Consider the following 23,706-nt stretch of genomic DNA (forward strand, 5'->3'; position numbering starts at 1 on the left):
ACAGACCTATGCAGAGCTCACACTTCTTTTATTATTCCAGCAACAGGACCCACAACATACATCCCGGTGTAAGGAAAGCGGTTACATCCCTGTCTTTGGTACTATACAGGTAAACTACGGGGTCTCAGAGAATATTAGTAGGATAAACATAGAACAGTAGCAGAAAAAAAATTTGAAATTAAGGCTTTCTTCTTCAAATATTCCATAGGCACCATGTGCTCTTTTTTTCACTCTTTCTTAAATAACCAAAACCAGGGGACAGGGAATAAACCCAAGTGTCCTGGGTTGATGTAAAAAAGGTATTCACCTCAAATACCACCCAGGGACAGCTCTGATTACAGCCCACTTTCATTCCCACTCTTGCCTAAGTGCGGCTCCAGCTGTTAGCCAAAAGCCACCATCTATGCAGGATGTTCAGCAATACCTGGAACAGGCTGCCAAAAACTCCTTTCAGCTCCAGGCAATGTATCAAGGCACTCAGTGCAGGAGACTGGAAGGTAAAAGGCAAGGGCAGCTGCAAATGTGCTCCAGCCTTGTCACAAGCAAAGGTAACAATCCCATGGGCTCTCACTGCCTGACTCTGCCTGCTGACACCACAAGTGAACTCAAGCACAGAAAAAGCGCTCACAGAGCAAGTGGGATGGTTCTTGTGTCAGCAAGAACCTGGAGACCTCAGCACACAGGGACAGGAGGGGTTGGACATGGCAGTTGCTCTGTTTGTCTAAGCAGATCTGTTATTCCTACTAACTCAGAGACAAAGATCATGCAAGTCTGTGCAGGCATAGCTGAAAGAGACAATTAGTGCAAAAAGGAGTTGCTCTGTTCCAGGGAAATATAAATTTATTCTGTGAGGGCACCTATGCTGCCAAGACATCTCCTCCTTAGGGACAGCAAAATCTGCCACAGAACAAAATGCTGCAAGTTTTGTTGTGCCGGATGAAGAAGAGGAAGGGGTGATCAGCAGTAAATTCTGGAATTATCATTGCACAGCGCATCATCATCACCGCTGCTGTGGCAGCAGCTGCTTCAGTGCCTTCTTCATTGACTTCCACAAAGGATTTGTGAACCACTTCAGAGAGTACCAGCTCATTACCAGATGAGATTCCTGAGAAGTCTGCCTTCCCCAAATCAAATGCATCAGGCATTCCCATGCTGCTCAGAAGCGGTTTCAGATCATAATTTTCTTCCAGTTTAAATCGGGGTAAAGACACCCTCACTTTTGTAGAGTCCATCATTTCAGGATTGATCCAATCTATTAGCTTCTCATATGTAAGTTCTCTTTCCAGCTGAAGAAAAATTCCAAATTAACGTAATTACAATGTGAATTGAATCAGAGTTATACTTGCAAATGAACTGATTATGTGATTTGTTTACATATTGCATAAGATGCATCTTTTTCAACCTGGTTAGTGTTGAAGCCAAAACTTCAAGTTTTACCTCTCACTAGTGCATACTGCCCCTGCCAAGATAATTATCTACTGTTTTTTCTGATAGCTATAATAGAGATCAATCTCCTCCATGTAATGTTTGCTTCTACAGAACATGTTAAATTGTCCATGGATTTTTTTTTTTTAATTTTTACTTATGGGACAGAAAGGCACAGAACGGTTAACAAGAACACAAATAATCTGAACCCAGTTCTTCTATCACTTAACCAAAGGTTCATCCTGCATGTCATTCAGCAGCATCATGAAAACAGTGTGTTCACAAAGGCCCTTTGCAGTCAGTCTTAGAGAACTTTATTCATAAACTCCTGGTCCAGAGTTCCAAAGAGCCCAAACTCGTATGCTACCCTCAGCACAAAAGAGATCCTGCCCTTTCCTCTGAGCCTCTTGCCAGCCAGTGAGCCACACACCACCTGCCAGCTGCTCAGCACACAACACCTACAGGACAAGCCACAGCACTTCCAAAGAGCCCACCCAAAATCCCCTCTCCACATTCCATCATCACCACACTGTGCCTTCCCCACAACCACAGCTGACCTCTGCCCCTGAGCAGGGCCAGCTCTGCTTCCAGAGCCTCTGCCTAAGGGAGCAGCACACAGCCTGAGCAGCACTGACATGGCAGGGGCTGTCCCTTTGGGGACAGCGAGGAGAGGGACATTTCTGCTGGCCTGGAGCACCAGGGACACAATTGCGCTGGAACTCAACTGCAGGTCTCTGTGCAATTCAGACTTTCTTCCCTGGAAGGATTCAGCCTCTCTTTGCACTCAGCTCAACTACTTACTCTTTCCAAGCCTGTGGAGCCATCCTGGATTGCATCAGGGAGCAGGATGATCATGCTCAGCTCATTTCCCACATAGGGCAGCTCCAGGATTTTGGTCTGCAAGTCTCCAATGTAGGTCATGTTAAAAGTTGCCTCCTTGAACATCATCTGCACAGGTTTGGTCTCGTTCTAGAAATCAAAAGATGCCAACAGTTAGTGCTGAGCTTCTCTGCTGGTCTCACACTACACAGCAGGCAGCAAGTCACTCGTGGCCTTTTAGGATTTGACCAAATGGAACTGATCACACACCACAGAACACAGACACCACTCTATTCTTTGTTAATAACTAAAAATCCTGAGATTTCCTTTTTAATTATTAACGTAAAAATGTTTGGGAATATTCCTTTAAGGTAAATTGATGTTCTCACTCTTTTGTTAACTTAAGAACTAGTGACAAGTAGTAAAGTGAGCTAGTAATAAGCAGGGGCATTGTTCTTTGCAATACATGAATAAGTTATTTCAGTGTATGTATTGTTAGTCCATATGGTTCTGTGTGACCATAAAAACGACAAAATATTTTTAAATGTATCTACTTAAAACTACCCAGAAAGAGTATTATTATGAATTCCTAAAAGTCATGAGGATAGTAGTAAGGGGAGAGATTCTATTCTCATTTTCATTTCCTGCTATCTTATTCCATTTCCACATGGAGTATCAGCTACTATTGTTTACATCATTTCCTTCCTTTTTCTCAGTTTCATTGCTTTCTCTCTTCCCTTCATGATATTTTCACATAAGCAGCTTTTTGCAATTAAAGTAATGTCCATTGGAATAATGCCCAGAGAGAATATGGCCGAAATTATTTTGCAACAGTAGTGACACATAAAAAGGATCAATAAGCAAAAGGAAAGCCACAAAGCAATAGAAAATCATCCAGTGACTCATAAGAAGTGCCAAAGTCACAGAAATAATTTCACAAGATGTTGCAAATGTTCCTGGGATGTCAAAGTAACTCTTTGTTACTGAACAGCATGTAAAATAACTAGCTTAATGTTTCAGCTTACACCTTGCATTTCCAAATGTTCACGGAGGACAAGGTGTCAGGAACCAAACCTGTCTCTGAAGTTCTTGTACAGAGTATGGGGTGAACAGTAACACTCCCTAATTTAAAAGTGCTAGTAGCACTTAAAAGCCTTCCTGGATTCATTTCAACACTGCACACTGAGAGACAGTTTCCAGACAGGCAGGAGATCTTCAATTTTCCACAATGGCTGCTTCAAGCAGGTGAGTTAAGGAAGGCACATTACCAGGTCTTGTTCCTGACTCCTGGAGGCCAACCCAGGGCTGCAAGGAATCCTGAGGGGCAGCCACAGCCTGCCCATGCCAGGGGCCACGTCCTCCTCAGGAGCACTGATCTACTTCTAAAAACAAGGCTGCAGAGAACACAGGTCTGCAGAGGAAATTTTTTTCCATTTCATATGGATTGGCTCAGGGGCAGAAAAGTTGCAGGGAAGTTCTGACTGAAGAAGACTTAAATGCAAAAGCTTTCACACCTCTCTTTGTGCTACATGAAAGGTTCTAATAAGGATGTGAAAGTTCAGAGAAACTCAGCAAAGATGGTATTCATATGAAAGGGAGGGGACAGAAAGAAATCTCATATATCCCACCCAAGGCAACCCTGACTGAAGGATTTAATTTCTTCTTAAACGTGGTCATTTCAGGCTACTTCAGATTAACAGTCTATTGTCAGCATTTCAGCCCATCATACCTTATTAATTTGGAATGGCCTCTCTCTGGTATTCTCTTTGTTGAACTGCTCTTCCCAGTTGCCTTTGAAATAGATGGCATTCACCAACACAAGCCTGGTCAGGGAATCCAGAATCCCCTCTGCCAACAGGTTCTGAATTTTGCCTTTTAGACACAAAGAAAAAACACACATTAATTAAGAGGCTGAAGTGGATCTAATTATTCTCCAAGACAGTTTCTGGTCTGCAGTTAAAAAAACAATAGAGAAGAGAAGAGAATTATGTACCAGGTACAGCAACAGCTCACTATTTGAGGTGTTTGAATTCACAATCCTCTATCCTGAACTAGGTGTTTACCCAGACAATGGCATCCATTAAACACAACTTGGAAAAGCACTCACCTTCAGTCCTTTCCTCCACCCAGCCATTGATTTGTTTCCTGGAATCCTCCCAAGCATGCAGGAAGTCCATCTGTTCCAGGCCAGCATGGTAGGATTTCTGACTGGACTCCATAAAAGACTAACAGGGACAGTCACAACAGATTTTCAGCAAGAGATTTACTCTCCTTCAGACACAAGTGATTCCTGCATACTCCAAGGAAATCTGCCAGCTTTCCTTCCCCAGCTTTACTTAGCTTAAACTTCTCACTGACAAGTTCCTTCTAGGATCTATACCACTTCTTTCAATTAGGAAATTTTATTAAATGGCTTATTCACTGTAGTACGGTTATTTTTTTTTCCCTGTATGTATTTTATGCTTCAGGTACATATAATTTTATAAGTTGGTTTATCAGAGCTTTGCTAGAAGATACATCAACCATTTGTCCCACAGCCAAAGAGATGAATGGATCACAGAAGCCTCAAGTGTAGACACTGATGGACTTTACCCTGCTTTGCCATATTCAGAGCATGTGTTATTTAAAGGACATTCTCCACCAAGTTCAGACTCTGGCAGAATCTATTGCACTCCTGACTCTCAGCACAGAAACATTGGAAATCAAACCCAAAAGCCTGCCTTGACCTCCAGAGGATAGAGGCACTAACTACATTATGCTAAGACATGCCACAAATTTAATGGCTACTTACTGGAAGAAACTCAAAGGTCTTTTCTCCATAGAGGCGGTTCGCAGTTCTCAGGATGTATTTGGTGTTTGGATCATTAATTTCAGAGAGAAGGGACTGATACCCACTGTGAGCATCCTGGGCATTCTTCAGACAAAGCACCTGCACAAAGACAGCATCTGCAGGGCTTGTACAAGTCATAAATTAGGGAGCAGCAGAGTCAGCAGTCCTGATTTTCCTTCCCCCAAGGCAAGCGCTACAGGATCACAGAATGGCTCAGTCTGGAAGGGACCTGTGGGGACAATCTGCTACAAAGCCCTGCCCAAGCTGGGACATCTACTGCCCATAGTCCAGGACTGTGTCCAGATGGATTTTGAGTATTTCCAACTATGGCAACAAAAGTTTTTGAGAAACTTTTATTAATAATAAATACTATTTTTAAAATACATGTTTTTACTTATCTCTCACTTTGTATAAGACCCCAATAATAGAACCAAAAGGACTGATTCTTTACTTAACTTTGTCTGGTCATATGTAAAATACATGACAAGTACTATCTGCTACCTAAGCAAGTTTAAATCAAAAAAGCGTAAACCATGCTTACAGTTTGACATTCAGTCACTATGGATTTCATTTTTATGTGTCTGGCTATGTTTTGAAAACATATGTTGTCTAATATTAAGCCCAAAGAAAGAAGTAGAACATAATATTTTATGGAGCTGTAAATTGATCAAGCTAAACTAAAAAAAAAAAAAAAAAAGCAAACAAAACACATATCTCTCAATTACAGATTAAAGATTATGTGTCTCAAAAAACCCACAAAATCCCCACACAACAAAACCCAGGAAACTCTTATTTCATAATGAAGGAATGTCCCCTTTCAAAATCAATGAAAACTGATTGTCCTTATACAAACACCAGAGGAAGAGCTCCGCTCTCTCACACCACAGTGACAATCACAGTTTAGCACAAGGACATGTCACAGACTGGAAGACACATCTCTTCCTCAAATGATCCCATCAAACGCAATCCACCAAGTGTATTTTGACTTACCTTACTTATTTGGGCTTCTGTGCTACCTCTTGAACCCAGCAAAACCATGGACAAAGCAGAAGAAATACTAAATGGTGAAAAGAACACATTCTGCCCACTGTTCTTCTCACACAGCCTTCTTAACAGGTCCACAGCAAAAGTGCTGTTTGCTGCACAGAGGCTTTCCATGCTTCCAAGCCTGGGACATCAAACACAGAATGCTTCAAATTTATTTGAATACAAATCAGTTATTTGTTATTTGTATACCTTCTACACTTCCCAGCATAAACTAGGCAGCAAAGGCTGGAAAATTATCAGCTCACTGGAGACTGATTTGGTGCCACAATCACCTGAAAATCCATACTACAGATTTAAATTATTTTACTAATTTAGAGGCTACTTCTAAATTTCCATCCCTTAACTACCCAGTGTGACTTCTTTTGAGGTGATCAGGCACAACGTCTTTTTGTTCAGGACTTCCTGAACGAACTTTCTCTTGACTTCACACAGAAAATAATTCCCCTTCATTGGACCACCAGAGGCAAAGTTAGACATCAGACCAGCAGAATTACCAACTCTTACCTTCTCTAAGTCTACACACCTTCAGTGGTAGCTGCAGCTTGCTCCTGGGTATGCACGCTGGGTTTTAAACCTGCCAGCCAGGCTGGGAGAAATCAGCAGAATGACTTGGCCTGCTAGATAAAAGGAGGAAAAAAAAATTATGTTGCCAGCATGACAGGTAAATGCAATTTCCTGCTGTATTACAAAGAAAAAAAAATCAAAGTTCATTTTAGTTCCATTTTATTGCCTGCAACATGGCAACGCACACAATCATAAACTGTCACACTCTATTCATCTGCTATAGGCACTGAATCTGAGATTAAACACCACACCTATTAAATGAGCAACAGGTACTAGAACACTGAGTTAACCACAGATAAGTATCATAAATCATCATAAGATAAATGCTGATAGGTTTTACTATCTCTCTTTTCTTTTTCTCATTAGGCAGGGCCTAGTGTTGACATGTTGCTACCATATACAAAACCACCACCCAATTCATACTGCTGATTCATCATCTTAGAGAGTTGAAAAGAGCAAGTTTCCACAAGCATGCTTTTCAAACCAAGAAAATTCCTTGCTAGCAGCTTTACTATAAACAGTAGAAAATTAATCCCATTTCTCTTCTCCCATAACTTGAAAAGAGTACAACCAAAAAACAAGCATGCTTAGATGGAAACAATCCTCCAATTGTGTCTGAATGGGTAATTTATGCACTGCACAGAATAAAGAAGAGACACATAGCATTCACATTGGTTGTAGAATTTTCCTACTATCTCCGTATCTGCAGATTGCTAGCAATACGGCTTTTTAACCTCCGGGTCAAAACACAAAGGAATAGTGACACCAAGAGGCAGAAATTTACATTTCAATTTCTATTTTCTAGAAAGTGTCTGTAGGACTTCCACAAAAGGCAAGAATTTACAGACAAAAGGATGCAACTGACACTATTTGCCTGCCTGAAAATCAGGGGCATTTAAATAATAAATAATATTCATAAATATAATAAATAACATTCAACAGCTTGGACACAATGCTAGGAGTTACATCTGCACAGTCAACTATGCTTTCTCTGCAGCTCAGGAGTAGCAACATAACTACAGTCACCTTTCTCATCTGAGACAATGCACAATTTGGAATCCACAGTTTCAGAGACAATACACAATGACCGCACTTTAAGGAGCAAAAAACCTCATGCTACAAATACATATTCGTCATGATACAGGTACATATTTGTCAGTCACTTGTAAACTGCTGCAGAGCACTCAGTGCTAAAAGGGTTTGCTGACAGCAACTCATTCCTTAGTCTGCCTCTCCCCATGCTCTGCAGGTCAGCACTGAGACACTTGTGCGGAGCTTTTGTGTTCCTAACACTGAATTTGAAGCGTATATTCTCAGCAGTCAACACCTATGCTTCAGGACAGTCTTTATGGACCGAAAGGCTGTATGTAAATCAATTAGTAGACAATCACTGCAGGGCCTCGCCATGGGGAAACCACAGCAGGCTGCAGCTCTCCTCCAGCCCGCAACCCCAGAGACGCTTCCCACAAAAACTACGATGTGGATCAGTGTCCGGCAAACAAGGACACTTCCCCACGGCGAGTCAGCTACATCAGAGGAATCTCCACCTGACTCTTTCAACTCCAGAGGGAACTCGGGGCAATGAGCACCAGGCCATGTCCATCTCCACGGAAAAAGCCCTGTCCGTGCCACAGACACCCCTTTTTCCCATGCACTGAACCAAAGCAGGCTTCCTTATAGGATAAAGCTTCATTTAGGATTTGGAGAATTGGGAGCGATGTTAAAACACCTGCAGGGCCTTGGCATCGCAGCTCTCCCTGCGACGCAGGGAACGTCATGACCCCGCTAGTGCCGGGCTCCTGGCCCCCGTGCCTCTGCAGGGGCGGGGAGGGGGAGGGAGGAGCCTGGCACTGTCCCAGCAAGCAGAGGCACAAAAAGCCAAAGGTTTGGCTCTCCCTGGAGCGACGAGTTCCTCTTCCGCCCCCGCCCCGGGCTTGGCCCCGCGGGAGGCGCCTCAAGCCCGCGGTGCTCCCGGCGCTCCCACACGAAGCGCTCCAGGCGCACCGCCGCGGCTCCAGCTGGCACGAAGCAGCTGCGTTTAGGGAATGTCATGAAAGAGGGAAGAAAAAGAAACAAAATAGAAAACACAGTAAAAGCAACGCCATTCAGCTCAACTTCCTAAAAAACCCGCCAAACAAGAAAACCTTAAAAAACACAGGCACAGGCTTCCCCGTAGAGAACCTTCAGGACAACGCAGCAGCAACGCGGCCGCTGCACTCACCCCGCCGGCCGCCGCCTTCCCTGTTCCCGGAAGTGCAGCCGAGCAGAGGGAAGGGACAGGCGCCCGGCCCCTCCCGGGATTTAGCCAGAGGCTGAGGCGCTTCACCCTTGGGCGCCGGGAACAGGAGGCGCCGCAGCCCCTCCCCGAAAAATGGCGGCCCCCCGCCTCAGGGAATCCCGGCAGCCGCCTCTCCCCTCCCCTTTGAGCTCCGCCGGCCACGGCCCGTGTTTGTCCACCTCTGCCTCCCTCTCGTGGCCGAGCTGACAGAAAGCACCCCCGGTCCATGAGGCGCTAGTAATTACTCATTCCTGAAGCTGGGATCGCTTTCAGCCAAATTGATCTGTAGCCAGACACCGTACGGGTTTAATCCTTCCTCGCATTCCTGAGGGTTTGAGTGAGGCAAATAGCCCTAAGAGAAGTGTAATTTTTTAAATTTTTTTCTTTTTATTTTATTACAAGGAATCTGTGGAGCAATACAGGGTTATTGGGGGCTGATGAAGACTTGCCGCTGAGATGTGGAAGGAAAGCAAGGGGATGGCCACAGGGTGAAGGTTGGGAGGATCTGCCTCCAGTGCTAACTCCAGGGCTTAGTCTAGGGCTAAAAAGCAGGAGCTGGGTCTGATTGCTGCAGGCTGGGGGTACATACTAGGACCCCATCAGGATAAGTGGCCCTCATATTAGGGTAAGGAGAAAGACTCTGGCAAAATATATTTGTGCAGTGAGTGTGAGAGATATATTGAGATATATTTGTACAGTGCTATGGGTGGGAGAGATAGAAATACCATGGTGGTATGAAGTGATAAAGACAGGGCTACCTGTGATGACCTGATCCAAATGATAGCCAGGATTGCTCTGGGGGTGCAAAGCATCGCATACTTCCCGTGGCACTGCCATGGTTGTCCCTTCAGCTTAGGAAGGAGACATTGGAGAAGCTGTGCCTCAGGCACCAGAGTGTGTGATCTAATGAGGAAGGGGTTCAAGTCCTGCTCCCCTGGTTGCAGAGAGCCTCAGGTTTGGGGTTTGCCTCTGTGCTAGCAAGCAAGCATCTTCTGCTCTTCAGGGCAAGGACTCACTGACTAGGGTGAGCAAAACCTGCCAAAGAAGAGGATGGTTTGTGATTTGTTGTGTCTGATAAAGAAGATAAAAGGGTGGTCCGCTTTGAAAGTCATTGTTGGGATTCTTGATCTCATCATCAAGACACCTGTGACAGCTGCTGCCTCTGTACCTTCTTCATTGACCTCCACAAAAGCTTTGTGAATAACTTCTGAGATGAAAAGATCCTTCTTCACTGACATTCCTGTGAAATCAGCCTGACCTGGGTTAAAAGCATTTCGTATCCCCATGCTGCTCAGAGGGGATTTAAGGTCATAATTTTCTTCCAACTTCAACTTGGGCAGGTATAGATTCACTTCAGCTTTCATCATATTGTCTGATTTGGTCCATTCAGACAGTTTCTCATATGTCAGCTCTCTTTCCACCTGCAATGAGTTGAGGAAGAAAGCAATTGGAATGTAAAGGACAGAGATAAGACATGCACAGACCAGTGTCTTATTGCTCATCGAGAACATGTAAAGCAAGACCCAGCTACCAGCAGTGACTACAGATGGAACATGCATCATATTTAGAGGGCATGATCTGACAAAGTGCTGAGTGACTTATACTCCTGTTTATTTTCTTAAAGGTGGGGAGGCCTCAGAGTAGTTTATAATTTTTTCCTCTGGTGTGAAGAACATTGCTTTTTTTCAATGTATTACTTATAACAATAATAATTGGTGCTTGATGTGTGTGTATATGGATATATTTTCTCTTAGTAGTGATAAATAAATGGGATGCATGGGAACTGAGGTACAAATAAAAGTATTTGCCCTGCTCTGTTTAGAATCTGAAAGTGATCCTGGCGTAGTCATGAGTTGCTGTGGGCACCTTCTGGGTCAGAGTACTCAGCACTTAGTTTGAGAAAACCCACCACAAACCATCAGCTGGAAATCCAGACTGAAAATAACATAAAAATTCATTAATACAGGCCTCAGGAGAAGATAACTCTAGGGCATGATGATTCAGAGGTGATCCTTGCTTTCTTTATGCTATACTGGTGATAGGAAAGAGGATACAAAATAGTCTAAGATTGTTGTGTGGACATAGGTTTTAGATGTACTATGTTTGCAAAGTTACCGCATGTCCTGAATTCTAAGCTGAAAATTATGGTGTTACAGTTTCTGAAACAAACACATCAGAACTATTCTACTGAGATTTTGTAGCTTGTTCTTCCTCACTCTTTTCATCTGTTTCTGTTACTGTTTCATAGTGTATATGATGCAACAGTAGGTCAGCTTTACCAGCTCCAGGCCAGAAGTGTTATCATTGATGTCATCTGGAAGGAGAAGGAACATGCTGAGTTCATTTTCCACATATGGCAGCTCAATGATTTTCAATTTCATGGTGGTTTCATGGAGTATGAAAAATTTATCTTTCAAAAACATCATGTGTACAGGTTTAGTCTTGGTCTGGAAAAAAATTCAGACATAAAAAATTACCTTACACATTAAAAGGATGATAAAATTTACTTGCTTCATTGAACTGAAAACAAGTACAAGATTCAGCAGTGTCTGGATACCAGGACCCTTTTCTTTGGACAGGATCACATACACTCCCTTTTCAAAGTCTTTGAGATCTTTATAAAAAATGAGTATAAACACACAAGCTAAATACCTATGAACTGAATCCCATGTAATGTATTTCTAAATTTAAAATAAAGATTAAGCTTTGATAATTAAGTAATTCTCTGCAGGCCTTGGTACTCACCCTGTGAATTAAACCCTTTCTGGCACCCATATATTCAGTTTGCATGGTAGTGGAGAAGCTGCAGGGATGGCTTCTGTGAGGATACCTCAGAAGATGCCTCTGTCAGGCAGAGCCAGTTTCAGCTGGCTCCAGGACAGACCTGCTACTGTCCAACTGAGCCAGTCAGTGACATTGGTAGTGCCTCTGTGATTACATGTTAAAGAAAGGCTAAAATCTGCTGCACAAAAGCAGCTGGGAGAGCTGAGAGAGATGATGTGGGAGAAACTGCCCTGAAGACACCTAGGTCAGTGAGGAAGGAGGGGGAGAAGGTGCTCCAGGCTCTGGAGCTGAGATTCCCCTGCAGCCCATGGTGAAGACAATGGTGGTGCAAATATCCACCCTGCAACCCCTGGAGATCCCATGCTGGAGCAACCACCTGGCAGGACCCATCATGCTGTGGAGAGCAGCCCTTTTCTGGCATCACCTATAACCCTGCAGTGGACTCACACTGGAGCAGTTCTTGCAAAACTGTAGACAATGGGAAGGACCCACATTGAATGTGAAGGACTTGAATAAATAGGACCCTGTGGGGGGATAGAATGTAAGAAAATAAACATAGTGCAGAAGGTAGTCTCACACCTGAGGAGTTGCAGCTGTGCTAATCACCAAAGATTAGGAACAGGCCTGCCCTTAATAGGCCACAGCTGTGTCCAATAAGAAGAAGAGTGCCACAAAAGAGTGGGGTAGCTGGTTGAGGTGGGAGTTGGAGTTTGTTGGCTGTGCTGTGAAGAAGAAGGACTCAGTGCTGCAAGGAGCTGACCATGAGCAATCACTGAGAAGGTATAGGACTTTTGTAATAAGATAACAACAGGACCCCACACTTGAGCAAAGGAAAAGTGTGAGGAGGAAGGAGCTGTGGAGGCAATGTACAATGAACTGACTACAACATTAGCCCGTTCCCAGTCTCCTGTACTGCTTTGGGGCACAGGTGAGTTGTAAGTAAAGTTGAGCCTGGGAGGAAGGGTGGGTGGGGGGAGGCACTTTATGCTTGGTTTACTTCACTAACTTACTTTGAGAATTGGCAGTAAATTAATTTCTTGAAGTTGAACTTGTTCCTCCTACCTGTTATGGCAATTGGTAAATTCTCTCCCTGTTCTTTCCCTGACCCATACATGACCTTTTCATCCCATTTTTTTCCCCCTATCCTGTCGACAAGGGGCAGTGATAGGGAGTCTCAGTGGGCATCTGGTGGCTGGCCAAGGTCACCCACCACAACCATCTGCTGTGACAGATCCTAAAACTGCATGTGTAGTGTAGTAGGTTTCGAGTACGCAGTCACATCAATTGCTTCACACTGCCTGGCATACAAAAGGTATTTGCACCTTTAATCTATGTCAAACAAAATTTTTGTTTCCATTGACAAATAGTTTTGCTTGCTTTTGACACAGTCCAAAAATATGTGTGCAGTCAGCTACTGGGAATTGTCAGTGCATGATCATTTAAAAACTGTTAGTTCAATGAAGAGATCATCTGAATAGATCACCCTCACACACTCAGCTAAAATGACAAACCCCATGAAAGTTCCCTGTGAGGTTTGGTGCAATACCTAGGGTATGTGTGGGAAGAACAGCTGGATTAGATCCCATGATCTCAGGGTCCCAAGAGCAGAAGTGAACCCTAGGTGTGCAAACATTGCTCTCCAAAGCAACATGCTCCTGTTTGGAAATGGCACTTACAGAAATTTCTTCTTGTCCTCAAGCTACTTTTCTTAACTTACATTGCTTAGCTTACTTTTAAAAAAAATTAACTTTAACTGTTCCCAAGTATTTTGATACTGAGGAGTTATAAATTGAAAATCCGGTTTTCATGGATATGCATAAACAAGACAATGCTGAGTTCTTTTCACAGCTGGTATTCTCCCTGAGTTTATAGCACTTTGTCAGCTATATGTAATGTTGCAGTGGCATATGAAATACAGGGAAAGTATTTTCTCCTCAGTGATAGACATATTGACATAGGACAACAGGCATATTGACAAGGAATTTACCTTGCTTATTCTGAAGGGCATCTCAGAAGTATTTTTCTCCAGAAATTTCTTCTCCCACTTTCCTTTGAAATAAATGGCATTTACTAAGACCAGCACAGTGCGAGAATGGAGTGATCCTGCAGGCAGCAGACTCTGTATTTTCCCTTCAAAATTGGGCAAAGAGACTGTTATTCCAGTGTGACTGCACAACTTGCCAATTTTAATTGCTCCTTATCTGTGCCTACTCTCTTTCAAAAATGTTTGCATTTGGGAGGGGGTTTTATATGTATTTATCTTGTACATATGCTAAAAATGATCTTTTGGAGTATCTCTGTATCCTTTGTCCAGAAAAGTTGTGGCTGCCTCATCCCTGGAAGTGTTCAAGGCCGGGTTGGATGGGACTTTGAGCAGCCTGGTCTAGTGGAAGATGTCCCTGTCCATGGCAGGGGGGTTGGAATGAGATGATCCTTAAGGTCCCTACCAACCTAAACCATTCTATGAATTCTCTGGGATATTTTTTAAATTATATTTGTTGGAGTTTTGGTAGTAAATGGCATTTGGAAGTGGGTAAAGCAGAATATCTTGGATGTTCTGTGAAGTTGGTTGCAAGCAGCTGAAGAATGCAGAAGTAAAACCCTCACAATCATTGTGTAGCCACACAGTATGTACCTGTGCATGCCTTTGAACAGCAATGGCTCAGAGGAGGCTACAGCATAAAGAATTCACGGAAGGACCTTGTAAGGAGCAGCAGTTAGGCTGGAGAGAGACATTCTTCAGACTATTTAGATGTACTTTGCTCATCACCTCCCTGCCCTGAGTTTCCACCTTTTATGGATTCTTGGCTGCAAGAGCAATAAATGTGGAAAGTATAAAATACAAAACATTTGAAAGTTAGACAAGGAAAAAAAAAGCCAGAGTGATACTTACTCTCAGTTTTATTTTCTACCCATGAATTGATCTGTGCTCTGACTTGTTCTGCAGATCTCTTAAAGTTTACAGCTTGTGGCTTTGCATTGTAATAGCTTGTAAGGAGTTGTAAGAACTTCTGAAAAATAGGATTAAAGAATGTGTGGTTATTTAGTTAAACTTGAGTTATAAAAATATTAGTTACAATGTTTAACAGATTATACATTCTGCTAATACATAATTTAAGAAAACTTGGTTTACATGCAGTAACCTTTATAATAAGGCCTGATACATTCTATTCTAAATATGAAGTAAGGACTGATCAAACTTCAGTCTCAAGGAAACTGATACTTCAAATTTTTGTGTTTGAAATCAAAGGTGGAAATTTTTAGTTTTGAAATATCCATGAAACCTTTACATTTTTTTTAATTTCTCAAAATGACATTTTAATATAATTTAAATACCTTTTTTCCCCTGTGTTCACTACAAGATGGAAGAATAGTCTCATATAAAGTTAAACAAACGCTTTTAGTTTGCTTCAAAGGTGGGGAATCTGCCAAAAATTTATGAGGACAATAAAAGGAATGTTTTGGTAGAATAAAGTCATGACAGAAAAGCAGGATTAATGTTTCCATTGCTGTCTGCTGTGAAATCATTAATGGAGATTCCCAGCAGGAAATTCCATTGATTCCCTGTAAAGCAAATGCACATGAGATTATGGAGAAAATGAGCAATACACATTCAGAAAGACAAATTGCTGATTACTCAGGAAACCAAACAAACGCCAAAATCAAAGAACAGTAATCTCATTTAAAACCCCTTTCCAGGGACCTGGAAGATGATTAATACAACATCAGTCTGGAAAAGATTTCAGAGATAAAGATAATTACAAACTCATGAGTTGGTGTGGGGCAAATGAGTAGAATAGGCGTAGTGGGTGTATGGCTCATGTGACTTATTGGAGACGTGTCAACAACATTTTGTAATAGGAAATCAAAAGTCACAGAATCACAGAATCACAGAATTTTCAAGACTGGAAGAGACCTATAAGATCATCTAGTCCAGCCGATGTTCTAACTGTTCAGCTAGATCATGGCAGCAAGTGCCACATCCAGTCTTTTTTTAAATTCTTCAAGGGATGATGCCTCTACCACCTCACTGGGTAAATGATTCCAGTTTCTGACCACTCTTTCTGTGAAGTATTTCCTTCTTACTTCTAACTTACATCTAGCTTGACGCAACTTGAGACTGTGTCCTCTTGTTCTATCCGTTGTCGCCCGGAGAAAGAGGCCGACCCCCAGCTCACTACAGCCACCCTTCAGGAAGTTGTAGAGAGTGATGAGGTCACCCCTTAGTCTCCTTTTCTCCAGGCTGAACAACCCCAGCTCCCTCAGTCGCTCTTCATATGGCTTGTGTTCCAAGCCCCTTATTAGTTTCGTTGCTCTCCTCTGGACACACTCAAGTAACTCAAGTCACAGGTATGTTGGAGTTTTCTGAAGGTGTTAGGGAGCATATGGGTAAAAGGACTGAGCTGTTACAGTCTTTTTGGATTACCAAAATGCATTTTGTAGGGCTTGTCACCAAAGACTGAGCATCCATTGGACTACAGAGATATGTCTTATTTGTTTAAAAGACTAGAAACCAAGAGTAGGAGGAAAAACCATTCACAATGAAGGGTTATTACTGCTGGAGTGCCACAAGGATATGCGTACTGGCATCTGTGTTACAGTATTTTTTTCTATAAAACCAAAGTTTAGATGTTTATATTAAAATACATATAATAACATATTTATAGGTGATCCAGTAAAGTGTAAGATACAGGAAGTGATTGTTATGGTTTAGGAATGAGGTATTGAAGCTGTAATGGACAGGTGCATGAAAAAAAACTGCCTAATCATGGCCAAAGATGCAAATGAAAATTTAGGAACTATGAAGGAAAGAGTAGACAACAAAAGAGAAATTTCTATAATGGCAGTTTATAATAGTGTAGTGTGTCCGCTGTCTGAGTTTGCAATGCAGCTGTGGCCTCCCCAGTCTCAGAAATGCTACAGTATAAAAAATACAGACATTGGGGATGAGGGTGACCAGAGATGTGGAGAAATGTTCTTCAGAACGGAGATGAACCAACAGCAATGCCAACAGGCAGAAAGCTCAGAAAGCACAGGGGCTTCCTGCAGAGTGTAGCCCAGCTGTGGAAATCCTGGTGCTGAGGGCTGAAATAGATTCAAAAGACAAGTGTGCAAAATCCTGAAACAACAGCTCATCAGGGTCACTGAAGTAGACATTCCCTCTGGTTCAAGAAGTCTCTGAGCTGCAGATCAGGTGGTGGCCACAGCAGATTCTGGAGAAGAATCACTACAGAGTTTTCTCATGCACTTGCCAAACTATTGCCCACTGCTGAAAACAGATGGACCTCTTGCCTGTCCAAGACTAGCCCTCTGTGGCTGTCCTCATGCCCAGTGTTATAATTTGGATTTTTTCATCATCTCTATTGATAATCACTCTTAATGTCAGCATATTCCCACATAAAGATGTTCAACTCACAGGCAGTAATGGGTAGGTCTTTTCCTCATACAGTCGGTTGGCACTCTTCAGCAAGTAAGTGCTTTTACGTTTGTTGATGTCAGACAGGAGCTTTTTGAAGCCAGAGTGGATGTTTTCTGCTCCCTGATGCTCAGAATCCTTGGAAAGAGACACCAATTAATATGGATTTTTAATTTTTTTTTGTCTGATGCACCTGCTTTATTTAAATTGTTCATGTTCTTTTAATTAAAAAGGAGTTTCAGGGAATGAAACTTTTTTGAGAAACTTTTTATATGTTTGCAGCACTGTGTATAACTAGAAAAATGGGATTCTACCTGCAGGGCAATGATTTATTTCTGCAGCGCTTTGTAGGCATTTGGGGGCATCATATGATGGTGCACCAAGGAAGCTGAATCTCCTCATGTTAGTTATTTTCAGGCCTGATTTTCAGTTTCACAAGACCTTTCAGTTTCACAAGGATCCATCAATGCAGCCTGGCAGCCTTTGAGAAGGTGTTCTACCGACACAGGAACTAATGTCAGGGCATGGACTTGCCAACTATTCAAATTTTCCTGTTTCACATGGGTGTTTTCTGTTGCTATTTGGATTTTGGAGACAGCTTGTTCTGGATGTCAGTGTTGATGGTTTTAGGGAGGATGAGGTTGCTTGCCAGCTGTTTCCAGCTGTTGCTTTGCAAATGGAGGAATGAGCTGCTACCCACCAGCTGCCTGGATGCAGTGTCCCCCCCATGTCCTGTACGGTGCCCTGCACGTGAGACACCGAGGGTCTCTGCCACTGACTCAGGGTGACTTGTCTGTCATTCCTTGCTGTGGTCTTTTCTCACTCATGCTGAGATGTGGGCTGCCAGGAAGCACACCTGGGAAAGACTTTAGTAGCTAGAGGACCCAGGATAGCAGAGGCTGGTTTTTTTTTTTCAATGGGATGGGAACAGAACAAAGAGGCAATAGGGGGAAATATCTGAAGGAAAAGATTAGACAGACTTTGGTACAATTTATGAAGTCAGTGAGTTGCAAAAATGAATGTGAGTGCAGTGATTTGTCTTGAAGAACCATCTCACACCATCAAGGGAGAGAATGATATAATCCCCTTGCCCTTTTTATTTGAAGTTAATCTAATTTAATTTTTTTCAGCTTTCTCTTGGTTTCTATGCTGAAAAGCTATGACTTGATTGAGTTTAATGCATTTCATTGATTAGGGAGTTAATTTGTTGAAAAAGATCTGGGCCATTTCTCCTGCTGGCAAGTCTCTGGGGAGCTGATGAGCAAGAGTGAGTCAACAGACATTACCTTAAAGGGGAATTTTGTCTGCCTGATGTGTCTGTGCATACAAAAGGAGGAAGGGACTTTATTGGGTAGGGCTGGAGACAGGTGAGAAGGCAGTGGTTGTTTATCACTGCAGGAAAAATATCCCAACCAAGGGGATAAGAAATGGAATTGTCCAAAGCATATTAGGACCAATGTTTTTTTGACATTTCTACAGCCCAGCTAAAACCAAGTGAGACAGTATTATGGCCAATCAAAATGCTGTTAGTGTTTCAGTTCTGCTTTTGAAAGACTGAATTAATAAGTTTTACCACCATATTACTTCCTTGTTCACTTTTTCTGTATGTAGTTCTTACTGAACTTAGACAGTAAATAATAGACTGAAAACAAGCAGATGTTAAAAGCCTAAAAGCAGTGGTTGCATTAGACTTATCCCATTCTCAGAGATTTTTATCTCAGAATATTTTGTTGTAATAAATACCATCTTTCTTTTCTTTGGTCTTGCAGGAGAAGGCCTTGTTGTCTCAGATGAACCTTCTTCTCTTGCAGTCTGGTTAAAATGAAGAACCTGTGATGATGATGATAAATGTTCATAAAGACAGCTTGTTTGAGATTAACATGCCCAAAGGTTGTAAATATCTTAGTTTTCTATGGTAATCCACCAGCCATGCCCAATGATAGTCTGTTGAAGTTATAGAGGACAATTATGTGTAATTGAGGGCATTGATTAAATCTCTGTAACCGTATCATTACTAGATAGATTTTGGCCACATGGACTCCTTAATAATGGATCAGTATTGTGACTGGAACAGGCTCCCCAGGGAGGTGGCCACAGCACCAAACCTGGCAGAGTTCAAGAAGTTTTTGGACAACACTCTCAGGCATATGGTGCGACTCCTGTGCAGGGCCATGAGTTGAACTCAATGATCCTCGTGGGTGATTTACAACTCAGTATATTCTATGGCTCTCTGATATTTTCATTGCTCACATATCTCCATTATTCATTGAAGAATTACTATATTTATGGACTAACTAGGTCACAAGCAAAGATTTCTGCCTCTACTGTGCAGCCAAACACATGTTCAAGCGAGTTTGCTTTACTGTTTGCAGTATGAGAAAGCAGATATACTCCTGCCAGAACCAGCTGAGATCTAGAAGCAGTGATATCTTGCTCAAGAGATTATCTCCAGATTTCCTTTCTCTAGCATACAGTAGTGCCATATTAATTTTTTTAATAAAGGTGTGTCCTCATTACTTTTTGGGCCCTATGTTAGTTTATTATTCTGTTCATAAAGCAGTTAAAATGGAACAGAGAGCTCCAGGCAAGACCAAGAGCAGCCTCTAAATGTTGATAACTGCTCTTTGGCAGATCACTTGCAATGCTCTGTGAACTGTAAGTGTAAGCTAAATGTAGGGTTGGTGCAGAGCAGAGATCATGGAAATAAAGTGGAAGTGAGCTTCCGTAATGTTGGTACAGAAAATAGCCCTACTCATGCTGACAGCATTGCAGATCACTGTCCTCCCATGTTGTTCCTTGCTGTTCTCCATAGGCAGAATAACAGTGCAACTTATATAGGAGCACCCCAAAGGTGGTACATGGCTAATTTCAGAGCTTACCTCAGCCATCTGGCTTGCAGTGTCACCTTTTGCACCCAGGTGGACCATGGCAAGAGCAGTTGCAATACTCCAAGGAGAAAAGAAAATGTTTTGGCCTTTGGAAGTTTCATTCAGCTTTTTGTAAAGGTCCAGAGTGAAGCTGTTGGTTGACACTGAGAGAGATTCCATTGGTACACCTGAGACAAACAAGTGTCAGAGAGGGGTGGTGGCTGCTCCTTCACTTGTTTTAAAAAATACAAAGCTGATGGTATTTTAAAAAATTCAAAACTGTCAAGTGGGAGACTGCCTGCCCCTCTCAAAAACAGTGTGAAGGTTTTTACTGGGTAAAATACTGCACAGAGACCAAGTACAGTCAGCTAGCAGGTTTCTTTCTAAGACCTGTACTATTTTTTCCTTCCTCATCACTTTCAGTGTCCTTGCCAGGTTTGTTTGGTTTTCATCAGTTGAGTACGATTTTAGCTAGAAATGTTATCAGAATTTAGACTTGTTTCAAAAACTTATTTGCTATTTCCCATATTTTCATAGAGTTATTATTTGATTCTGAGAGTCTGAAAAAGAATAATTTCTCACCGTGTTACTTTGGGCTTTTTTTCTATTTGTTTAAACTTCCTGTTCAGTTATTTTCTGCTGAAAAAAAGCTGAAATCAGGTGATTCACTACAGATATATCCTGAAGACTACTAGAGAGATACAGATTATTATATGTTCTTGGTGTAGATAAACCCATATTTGGAAGCTGTGTCTGGATTTGCTAACTTATGTTTTTCAAGAAAATTATTTTATCTTACATGCAACCCCAAATAGTTCCTCTTTTAACCAACAACACATTTTCTTTAGTTTCCTGCTGGTTTATCCAGCATATTTTCCATCCCTCTTCTGCTTCTTTCCTTAGCTATGTTTTTGCAGGACAAAACCAAAGAAAACAAATAACCACAACCCCAGGATTAAATTGATTTTTCATGTGTGGTTCTGGAATAAACCTGTGCGTCCTATTAGCATTTTTTGACCCATCTAATACTTTGATAAATATTAGGACAAACTCAGACTTTTCCATTGTCTTCTTCAGAATAAAGACTAATAAAACATTTGGTGAAGTCAGTGTAAGACGGCATCAAGTAAAATTTAAGCATTAGATCAACAACAGCAACTGGGCATTTAAAACCATATTCACCCACAACTTGTGTGGTTAAATCAAAACCTGCAGTCTTCAAAGCAGGCTGCTGCCATGAAGTGTCCAAGGTGCCTGGAGCCTCTGAGGTCCTCAAGTTATGTTTTTAAAGCTTTCCTAGAGAGCTTGCTAAAGCTTCTAGCAAGAGCTTTGAAGCATTCCCAGGAGTGCTTCAGAGGTGAATGCCATGCAGCCTAGCTCACACCTAAGCATTTTTAGGTCCTTCAAATCACATATCCTACTGCTGTTCCTGGAGATGCTGATACTCCCTGGTCATTAAGGCAGCCTTCCTACAGATCAGGAAATTTTCTGCCCTCCCCAGGCTCTGAAGGTTTTGCCCAACCCTGATTTGCATTCTGCCCACTCTGCGTCAGCAGAGAGTTTTCCTAAGGGCTACACTTCATAGTAAAAAAATAAACACTCCCTTCCCCTAAATTAATTTTGTGCCATCATTTAACCACTCAGTTCCAAAGCATTTAAAGTGAAATTTTAAGACTTTCAAATAAAAGCTAGTTATTTTGATAGGAATGTCTAATTACCTGAAATCCTGAGAGAAAAGAGTTGAGATCTGTCTTCAGTCAGGGTCTGTGGCAGTCTGTGGGGCAACGAGTCCTTTTGAAAGTGTAGAAATATTTGCACCTCCCTTTTCTATCTACATCCTCTTTGGTTTTTAACAATGTGCACGTTCCCTCATTTATTCCTAGTTTTCCTCTCTGTCACTTGCTTTCAGAACTTAGAGACCTCCTCAATTTAAGGTCACTGCTAGTACATGTATATCCTGGAACATGAAGGCCAGTATTCCAGTTCCCTTCAGGTGTCCTCCACAACCGTGGAGTTTGGCCTGCAAAAAAAAGTAGGAATTGCAGAAAATAATTCAACCACTCTGCATTGCCAACAGATATGGTGAAATGATTTTACAGCTTCCTTTTCTCTATACTCTACCAGCAGGACAAATTAATATAAACTGATCTCAAAACTATGGCTAAAAGGGAATATTGAAATAGACTGTTAATTTAATTGATCCTCTTAAAATTTGAGGGGAAGCATCTAAATACTTGTAGACCTCAGGTCACATAAAGCCCTTATTTTGTACAAGGATATTTTGCACTTTTTTTTTGTTTGTTTTTTTTTTTTTTAAGAAAACGCATTGCAAAGGAAGTTCAGATGGTATTTATGCAGTCACCTAAAATAAGTGATGAAATAAGAGTGAGTTCTGGGCTCGTTTGAACTGGTAGATGTTGTTTTGAAAGACTTCTGGTCCTAGCAAAGTCAGTGAAGGTGCTTTAAATACCTACAGGCCCTGCATTGTACTGAGCTTTTTATCCCTCTGTGGTGGACTTAGGGAGTTTGAATCATCCACCAAAAGCTGAAAAGCTACTTGGAAGCTCTGCTTGTAATGATTCCTTTTACTGAAACTGTCATATAAGAGCAGGGATCAAAAACAGGAGAATGTGTAAAACTGGATATCAGCAAAGATGTAATGTAAGATGTAATCAAATGTTTTACTTTAAACCAGTGTAATTCTGTTCTTAATCTTTGTAACTCAGATTAAATTGTATCGATGAATTTCAATTGTGATCGTGATCTGTCTATTCTGCTACATTCAACCTTGGTAAAGAACAGCCCCTGCTCACCATTATGGCACATGCAGAGTAAACAAATTAGCTGCATGCTGACAACCTGTATGGAAAAAGCATCAGTATGAAGTTCATCTTTTGAACAAGGATTATATTTTAGTCCTTCTGTACACTTAAAATCTGACTGCTACATATGCCGTGCAAGGTTTCTAGAGAAATATGTGTGCCTTGCTTTTTTCATACCTTTTGTTTTTAAGTGCAGTTTTTGTGCCTTGCATGTTCATCTTAATTTCTTGCTTCAGAAATGTATTGCTGTATTTACTTATGAGCTTAAGAAATGTTTCTGCTTGTATCTTAGTATGCTGTTGCTTGTTTTTTAGATAAATTCATAGAAGAAAAACTCCCAAGCAGTTAGTGGTACTACAAGCTCCAAAGATTGGCCAAAAATACAGGAAGATGAAGAAAGGGTTCTCCAACTGTGTAGACACACTTTGTGGTATGCACCAGCTGCTGCAAGATCCTGTTTGGTAAGAGACATCGGAGTTACAGAAGGAAACACCTTAGCCAAGTAAGTGCTCTTGGTTTTGCAGTGCCAGATGTAAACAGTGAGAACAAGTCATGAATTAATGCAGACAGAATGGTAAAAAAAAGGTTTCCCTGCATCACAATGCCTGACCTATTGACTCCAAGTGGACTGACCTTTGACAAATGGTCATAAAAAAGTTTTTCGATAAAACCAGTCGTTTTTCCCTGTCATACTGATGAAGAAATTTGGTCGTTTTTGAAGCCATCTTTCATTCCTATCTGGCTCAGCAGGAAGGTTGTATATTTCTGCCTGATTAACTAACATATTCCTATATCTGTACTTTGTAAATTATTCACTCCGAGTGGGCCTTTTGGGCATTTGTTTAAGATGAGTT

General features: G+C 41.7%; 2 protein-coding genes across 5 annotated transcripts; both read right to left on the reverse strand.

Annotated features, from left to right (window-relative positions):
* Positions 1-11: 11 nt before the first annotated feature.
* On the reverse strand, positions 12-8,929 carry LOC132073416 (serpin B6-like). 3 transcript variants are annotated; one of them, XM_059472492.1, is made up of 8 exons: positions 8,907-8,929; positions 6,645-6,735; positions 6,065-6,242; positions 5,036-5,173; positions 4,352-4,469; positions 3,974-4,116; positions 2,227-2,394; positions 12-1,286 (listed from the first exon to the last, which is right to left on the reverse strand). In XM_059472492.1, exons 3-8 carry the CDS (start codon positions 6,230-6,232, stop codon positions 882-884), a joined length of 1,140 nt encoding a protein of 379 aa, XP_059328475.1. In that variant the 5' UTR covers positions 6,233-6,242; positions 6,645-6,735; positions 8,907-8,929; the 3' UTR covers positions 12-881. The 3 variants fall into 3 exon arrangements, with proteins under 3 accessions (XP_059328475.1, XP_059328457.1, XP_059328466.1); XM_059472474.1 differs by having other exon boundaries at positions 6,626-6,738; positions 8,907-8,927; XM_059472483.1 differs by having other exon boundaries at positions 6,645-6,738; positions 8,907-8,921.
* A 398-nt stretch (positions 8,930-9,327) lies between these two features.
* Positions 9,328-21,794, reverse strand: LOC132073341 (heterochromatin-associated protein MENT-like). Of its 2 annotated transcripts, XM_059472347.1 has the most exons (8): positions 21,749-21,794; positions 20,043-20,218; positions 18,907-18,993; positions 17,164-17,301; positions 14,641-14,758; positions 13,735-13,877; positions 11,243-11,410; positions 9,328-10,384 (listed from the first exon to the last, which is right to left on the reverse strand). In XM_059472347.1, the coding sequence occupies exons 2-8, from the start codon at positions 20,208-20,210 to the stop codon at positions 9,983-9,985; spliced, it is 1,224 nt and encodes a 407-aa protein (XP_059328330.1). In that variant the 5' UTR covers positions 20,211-20,218; positions 21,749-21,794; the 3' UTR covers positions 9,328-9,982. The 2 variants fall into 2 exon arrangements, with proteins under 2 accessions (XP_059328330.1, XP_059328338.1); XM_059472355.1 differs by lacking the exons at positions 13,735-13,877; positions 14,641-14,758; positions 17,164-17,301; ... (1 more) ...; positions 20,043-20,218; positions 21,749-21,794 and adding an exon at positions 11,709-11,883.
* Between the last annotated feature and the right edge of the window lie 1,912 nt (positions 21,795-23,706).

This window comes from Ammospiza nelsoni, chromosome 1, assembly GCF_027579445.1.
Source record: "Ammospiza nelsoni isolate bAmmNel1 chromosome 1, bAmmNel1.pri, whole genome shotgun sequence".
In the NCBI taxonomy this organism is placed as follows: domain Eukaryota; kingdom Metazoa; phylum Chordata; class Aves; order Passeriformes; family Passerellidae; genus Ammospiza; species Ammospiza nelsoni.